Here is an 8,060-nt window from a genome sequence, read left to right as displayed (position 1 = left end):
GACTGGTAATTTATTCTTCGTAAAGGCGCCATTTAATTTGGACCGACTTGATTCAGTGAGGATGACTGTGGCGTTCATTAGTGCACATTTTCTGAAGTGTATATGTGTCATGTCAAAGGGGGGAGTCTACACGTGTGTGTGTGTGTGTGTGTGTGTGTGTGTGTGTGTGTGTGTGTGTGTGTGTGTGTGTGTGTGTGTGTGTGTGTCATTATGCTGACAGCTGCTAGAGGGGAGAGTTATGGCCAGATCGGTCTGCTGTCCTTCAGGGGAAGCACAATTTGAACATTTAACTAATGACTGATGGCCGAGTAGCCAAATGCCCCATCCTCTCCCCTCCTCTCCCCTCCACACACACACACGCACACACACACATCCACATCTACAGAGACATCCACACAGAGGTCACCTCAACCCACCCACAGCTCGTGAATGTCCACTTTACACACACCAGCAGCCCTGAGCATGCATGAGTGTTTTCAGATCAGGCACACAGCAGGAGGACCTTACAGACACAAACAAACAAACAAACAAAAAACCCACCTCGTTTTGAAAGTTGTACTTTTAATTCCTCAAATGGAAACTGGCTTATTTTGAACAGGGTTCCTCTGTGACCTCTGCATGTTCTGGCCTCAGCTGCAGCCCACAGATGTTTTCAGTCCGGTGGATGATCGGCCTTCTGTTCAGGCTCAGAGCAGCTAAACTGGCAAGCTGAGCAAAAGTTGCCAAACTCCTTGTGTCTTAACTTTAGAAGAAATGTATCAAAAATGTTTTTTAACTTTAAACAGGTGAGCCGTGTAATGGCTCGGCTGATGGCCAACGGGAGCTTCCGTTGAATGTGTGAGAGGCAAAAACATGGAGGAAGAAGGAGAATCAAGAATTGTGGGACTGATTTACAATTCATGCCTCCTGACTGGAACAAAATTGATTTACAGCTCTTCTTGTATGATGTCTTCTAGTGCCACAAAAATCGCCAGAGTCCACTGTAATGCCATGTTCTTATCGCAGATGCAATTTTGTTCCTCAATTAAAGTACATTTTTGAACTCCACTGCTTAGATTTGAACTTTATTTACCATCAGAATAAGTCGAAGACTTAAACTTTCACTGATATTTGCAGGAAAACTACAGAGTGAGTAAAACTAAAACATTTCCAGCTCCACCATCACTTGCTATAATTTTGCACCTCTGAACAAAACGAGAAAATGCAGGCAGCTGAGGATAAAACAAGATGTGTGACCTCTGATTTTCTTCCAGATCTACGTTTCGGCTCCGGCTGTCAGAATCGGTTGCCGCCGCCGCTTTTGAAAAGGATTCTGAAAAGGCGCCGCAGTCCCTCTTGTTTGGAACGCCGGAGAAGTCCAGAGAGGTCGCTGCCGCTGCGCCACCTATCAGAAATGCTTCAGAAACGGTGTTTGATGGCGGCTGTTGTCGACTCGTCACTGGATGCAGACGGATCAACACTGACAACTGAGAAAACTTTTCACATATCATGTTCACAGTTTAGTAATTTATACAGAAGAACGTGAAGTGCAAAAAGAGGAATGACGGAATAACTGGGTTGATCCCTCGATAGTGGTTCTGAAAACTGGCACTGGATGAAAGTAAATGTTGAAGAAAGACGCTGAAGATTACGAAACATTTTAGAAAGAATGAAGAATTCTAATTATTAACAAGTTAACAGGTTTCTAAACCCAATTTCCTTTTCTTTTTTTTTGTCGACTTACATCCACTTCTTTCACTTAGTAGAATCTTCTTCTGTTGCTTGGGTCAAATAGTCATGGCGACTTCTGCTACTTCCTTCTGATCCACAGCCTCCATTTACAGTGATATCGATTTCATTCTGTTGACATGATCTCATTTACTGATCTGCACCTCTCGCACGATGTTTGTGGTCTTTAAAAAAAAAAAATTGGTCTAAAGGAGGTAAAAAGCCAAAGTGGCAACACATTTATAAGTCTATATCGTTGACGCTCAATTCCCACTTCGTGCAGAGATCGGATTTCTTTGCGTGTTGCTATTATATCCGGTACACATGCACCAGCGTGGACCAGGAAGCCGAGCTGAGCTGTCAAACGGTGTCACCGTGTTGTCACGGGCGCGCAAAATGGCAAAACGGCGCCTCGTCTGGGCGACGTCTCTTTTGGGCCCCGACTAAAAATACACCGAATCCATCAAGCAAGAGGCGGCAGGGTAAGACAGGAAAGCCAGATGAGCGACTCCGAGGTGTCATTTAAAGAGCCGTGGCGTCACATCAAACCGCCTTTAAACCGCGGGAAAGTTCACGACACTGCTTCTCTCGCGTCGTCTTGAAATAAGAGCGTTTACGAGCAAAAGGGAGCGCTTCCGTCTGCCGTGGAGGGAAAACGTTCAGACTCGGATGCCTTCTGAAAATATAAAACAGAAAAAAAAAAAAAGGCAATGAAAACAAATCAGCTCGGGTTGAGTTTTGGCTTTGACGAGAGCGAAGCAGGAAATCTGACGGAAATGTTGAGTGCAGAGTATCACCGACCAGTTATGTTCAATCAGAATAAAATATCCAAACATGAACAGAAGCATCTGTTTTAGAAAAAAAACAAAACACAACGTGTTCCTCCATCAACAAAAACAGTCCCGAATTAAATAAAGTACAGCCTACCTCCTGTAAAAGACGGCGGAGGTGTCATCAAGCAGGTGGGCTGCTTTGCTGCAAGAAACAACGTAATGTGAAGATATTTCAAGCAGAAAGTGTGAACCAGGGTGAGAAAACTGAGAAAGTTCAGCCAAAACAGAATGCAATAAAAGGGACATTTGAAAAGGGGGGAAAAGGACAATATTGAATATAATATAGGTGCAAATAGAGCTTCAAAATAAAACATTTCAAGATCGTCATGGATTATATATTTGGATTTTTCTGTTTGTTCAACCATCTTTTTTTTAAAAACTTGTTTTGCATGTTTAATCAGTGACTCCACTGTGACTGGAGTTTAAAATAAATCACTTCCATCAAAATGCAAATTGGCCTGAAAAGCATCCGATCACTGCCGCTCCCACAGCGCCGTTCGACAGCTCCGCCTGGAATTCATTCAAACTTCACCTCACAAAGTTTAGAAAAAAAAAAAAAATCTCATTATGGAACTGGAATTTTAATTCAAGTTTTCTCAGATGTTTTTTTTGTCTCAAATTTCCTTCCTAATAGAAATAATCCAAATCTTTTGAGGGTATTTTAACTTCAGGCGCAAAAATACTTGTAATAAATCAGATGTCACATTGAAATCACGGCTTGTAGACACATTTTCAATCTGGTTCTTTTGCATAGAAACTTTTTATACAGTGGCCACAAGATCAAAAACAAATGAAGTTTTTTAAGTCTGCCTAGATTTAGAGTACAGTGAATTACATATGTTCACAAGTTTGGGCTTTACATTTAAATGGAAACCTACTTGTAAAATACATATTGTCACTCCTGATCTGTTAGCTGCTATATGTGAAGTATATAGTGAAGAATCCAGGTCATTCAATTAAAAGAAAATGCAGAAAAATCTGTAGTCCAAGGCGTAAGAAAAAAAAAGTGCAAACATCTCCTCCTCCTCACTATTCATCCACTGACCTTCTGATCGGAATAGAGATGGAGTGAAATTGGTCAAGCTTGTAGAACATGTGAAAGCACCCTGACCTTTGACATCCCTGTGGGCAGCACGCGCGAGAGAGAGAGAGAGAGAGGGGGATGGGGGGGCAGTAACGACACAGCCCGAGAGGGCCTCAACAAGCAGTCTCACAGTGACCTCATGTGGTCGCACCTGGTACAAGTAGTTAAAACTGAAAAGAAGACCAAAGGCAAAAACAAGAGATTAGCTTAAATTCATTTACTTAAATTAAAAAAATGTACATCACATTATGCTTTACAATAGACATATCTTTTAAAAACTCAGCGGTTCGTCAGGTTGTTTTTTTCCCCCTCCACTGTACAACATATTTGTATCGAAATGTCCTCTGTGACAAAGAAAAAGCAGAAAGAAGAAGCCGCCGTTGAAATAGACGACTAATGATTTATTCCTTGTAAGTGACCGCAGCGTTTCCCACCACTCAAGTTTTAATTTGAAATAAACCAAATTTCTAGAGTCAGGCGCCATTGTTTGGTTCGCTTTCAACAAAGCGGGGCCCCGAAAGGACAACAGCAGCACTTTTTATTTTTTTACTTCAATCTCCACTATTCACACTTTGGGTAGTTATCATGAACTCACTTTAATATCCAAGCCTCCGAAGAAATGATCACATTGTGAAATGAGCAGATTGAAACCACCTAACAGTCAAGACGCAGCATCAGATTTGGTCAAATCAAGCAAAGAGGACAAAAACAAAGTGAATATTGCAAAGAAGATGGTTATCATAAGGTGTTCCGGTTTGAATCCCTGTGCCAATGGCTCCTTGAGCAAAGCCTAAGAGACTCATCAGCTTAGGGTTACATGTAGAATTTTTTTTTTTAACTATTATATATTTAAGCCCAGCAATCACACCAGTTAAACAACTTTGAAATACTTGGGTATTTTAGCTTGTTTGATCCTTCAGGATAAAGCAGAATAGACGATAAACGGATGGTATTAAAATGAGTTTAATCTGAATACAGTTTGAAAGAATTGTTGTTTTTTTAAATTGCTGCAAACAACTGAATCCTCTCCTCATGTGTGTTTTGGCCTCAGAAACCTCACTTAGTGAGAGATATGCCGCGTTGAAAAAAGCTCAAATTGTTGATTTTGTTTTTATAAGAAAAATTCCCAGCAAGAAACCATCAATATTTGCAAGTTAGTACATAAAAGAAACCATCTGTCTGATAGAAAATACGGAAGTCGGCTCACAACAGGAGGGTGAAAGAAGTCAATTTTCATTAATAAATGCAGAGAAATTAAATGCAATTTCAGTAGTCTTACAGTAAGTACAAAGCATCAATCGTTTCATTTAGCAAACAAATAAAATAAAATTCCTGATTTCATGTAAAAAACCAAAAAAAAAAAAAAACCAAGATAATTTCATGTTTCCTTTTGTCACAACAGATTTTCTGCCCAAAATGCTGATGTTGTTATTTCAGGCCCCAGCGACCATCGCTGCTCTGAATGTGTTGCACGCAGTAAAACCAGGTGGATGTGATGCTTTACACGCCGAGCGAGTCGTCAGAAACGGCTCGTATCGTTTTGATGGCGTTTGTGTAACTTGTGGGCCGAGGCGGTCACGTGTCAAGAGACAATGAGGGGAAAATAAATGTAAAAAAACAAACAAAAAACAAGCAGTCATCATAACTCCAGAGAAAAAGGAACTCAAACTGTGTTGCTCAAATAAAATAAAAACTTTCACAACTTTCTGTAAACATGAGCTTAGGCAGAATATGGCAGAAAGAAAAACAAACAAACAAAAAAAAGAGAACGATTTGGCAAAACAAATGCTAGATATTTATATCGTGATACATTCTGTGCTTTTGTTGTTGTTGTTATATTCGGAGAAGCAGCGGCGCCGCTGCTTCTCAGTCACCAGACTACAAAAAGGCTTCAGGTAAAAGCTTTAAGACTTCGACGAGCCATCCAATCACACAGTGAGACAGCGGTGAAGACCGATTCCTCCTCCTGTTTATAGATCATTTATTCCTCAACAAAAAAAAAATAAAAATAAATCATGTCTGGGAAGGACAAACAGATGTTAAAAGCAATTCCAACTGGTCAGCTGCACATCTGGCAGCTTCATATCCAGTCCTGATTAAATGACAAGAGGACTTTAAGCTTTGACGGCGGATCCTTGACACCGAAAGCAGCCGGTGACGAGAAATGAGTCGACTTTCAGTAAATATTCAACCGTCAAAGTATTGTGGGGGGGTGGGGTGGAACTGAACCTGGTGCTGCTGCGAAATATGAAGAGAAATAAAAGACTTCCCTTCTCCACTCGTCTTATAAAAACACAGTAAAGTGTCCGACGTGGTTTGGCATTATGATTTCCACACATCGGGCCGTTCGGTCCAGGGCGAAGGCCAGCTTCGCTCCCCGCCGAACGGCGTCTCGAAATAAAGTGACGCTGAAATATTCTGTTGAGACACAAAACACCTACATTTACATGAACCCGAGGGGGAACTGATCCCGATTTCACCAAATTTATGCGAGCGCACCTCGTCAGCCGAGAACCAAATCTGATTAATCGAATCGATCTTTCCGTGTGATCTGGTTTTTTAAATCTATGGCTCCCCGCCGTGAATTAATACTCCTGCTGTATCTGTGCTGCACTGATGGAACGACGACAAGAACCAAAAAAATCAACTTGAACTACTGCGAACACTGATCAGAAGTAGCGAGAGTTTAGAAAACGATTCAAACAATTCCAGTTACCAGCTTGGATAAAGTGCAGGGAAAAAGCCGGGGGGATGGGAGGGGAGAGTAAAAATCTCCATTTGTGCAGATTGTGCCTTTAAAAAAGAGAAATTCACACACTCTGATCTCTCACTGTGCCACGTCCAGATGGCAGTCAGTATTGTGCTCTTGTCTCAGATACAATCAGCAGCACCAGAAACACAGTTTATGCTCATCTAAAAAGGCGTTTTGTCACACAGAAAAAAAATTAATCAGATAAACAAAAGGCTTTTTTTGGAGGGGGGGGAGAAAAATAAACTGCACGGTTCACATATTGTATACATTTGACCGACAGTGAAAACTATAAAGCACTTTTGCTGCCGAAATGCTCGAAACAAAGAAGGGAAAACGGAAAATTAGACAGCAGCAATGTAAACTAAGAGAAAGGCTCCATCAGTCAAATACTGATCTGACATTTTCACAGCTAGAAATACACATTTAAACATTTAAAAAAAAAAAGGGGGGGGGGGGGGGGGACAAAACCAAAGAACTACTGACCATTCACACACTCCTACAGTCTTGCTGGGCTTTGCCGAGAGGCACCGGTTGCTCGCTCAGTGATTTATAAAGCTAAAACATTCCTACACGTGTCTGGCAGTTTGAAAAGCCACGTTATTTTTTTGTTGGTTTTTTTTTTGGGATGATATTCATTTTACAGCCACGCTTCTTGAAAATATTCCTGCTACAGTTGACGTCACGCCGCTGACTGAGGAAAGAGAGAGAAAAAAAACCAAAAAAAAACATCAACACCTCCACACACACAAACACACTCGCACATGCAAACAGAAACAAGTGAGAGGAACAAGTCCGCGAGTGGGTTGATCAGTGAGGTGGGAGAGGGGGAGAGAGGGGGAGGGGGGGGCCTGCCCCCCCGCACACCCTCCACCTTCACCAGCCTGATAAAAACCACGCCGATCCTCCTCGCGTAGCTAGTTCTGTCCACCTGGGGTGCGAGCGCGTCACGCGACTGGCTTCGCCATCGTAATCCCCTCCGACCGGGCCAGAACAGAAAATCCACCAATCGCAGCTGCTCTGTTATCTTTGATGAGGAAACGGCGGCGGCGGCTCGGAGTCTCAGAGTGTTTTCGAGTTCGGCTGGAGACTCGGCAGGCTCCCGGCCTCGCACGTTCAGCCCGCTGCAGAGGAGGGATGCCGGGCCGTCTAGAGTTCTGCGCTGGCTGGCGGCTTGGTGGTGGTCATCATCTTCATGTACTGGGTGAAGATGGCCTCGAACGCCTCGTCTCTGTGGATCATGGCACCGAACACCAAAGGCTGCAGGAGACAAGACGACCAGCATCAAATACTGATATATATATATATCAAACGCAGACCTGCTTTTAACTGATGATGCATCCGATTATTTTGTTTAGGTGCATTAAAAAAACATCACTTTTTCTAACCCATAAAGAAAGTACTCGAGTATGGTAAAGGAATTCACCATGTGGTGCCTTTCACAACAGAATCTGTGTAACTTCCATTATTATGATTAAAATTCAACTGTGGATCTTCTACAACAAGCATGGCTAAAACGCTCACAAATATGAATTAGATCAGTTTTCACTTCACAATATGAGCCACTTATTGTGTGACTGTGGTTACTAATCTATTGTTTAAGTATCCAAAACATTAGGAAAATAATTACTCAAGCTTAATTACTTAACTTCATGAAATGTAAAGTACTTGAATCATTTGTTTTCTT

The 8,060-nt window shown here is 41.9% G+C and overlaps 1 protein-coding gene across 2 annotated transcripts in view; it reads right to left on the bottom strand.

Annotated features, from left to right (window-relative positions):
* Window positions 1-3,899: 3,899 nt before the first annotated feature.
* The window catches only part of gramd4a (GRAM domain containing 4a), a 41,608-nt gene continuing 37,447 nt past the window's right edge, over window positions 3,900-8,060 (bottom strand). For both annotated transcript variants that reach the window (XM_080518619.1, XM_080518620.1), the window contains one exon: window positions 3,900-7,633. In XM_080518619.1, coding sequence (XP_080374745.1) covers window positions 7,523-7,633 — 111 coding nt within the window. In that variant the 3' untranslated portion in view covers window positions 3,900-7,522. The remainder of the gene's footprint in view (window positions 7,634-8,060) is intronic.

The sequence above is a fragment of the Blennius ocellaris genome (assembly GCF_963422515.1).
Source record: "Blennius ocellaris genome assembly, chromosome: 22".
NCBI classification, from domain to species: Eukaryota; Metazoa; Chordata; class Actinopteri; order Blenniiformes; family Blenniidae; genus Blennius; species Blennius ocellaris.
The sequence above is the reverse complement of the archived record's forward strand: the minus strand, read 5'-3'. Positions and strand labels throughout refer to the sequence as shown.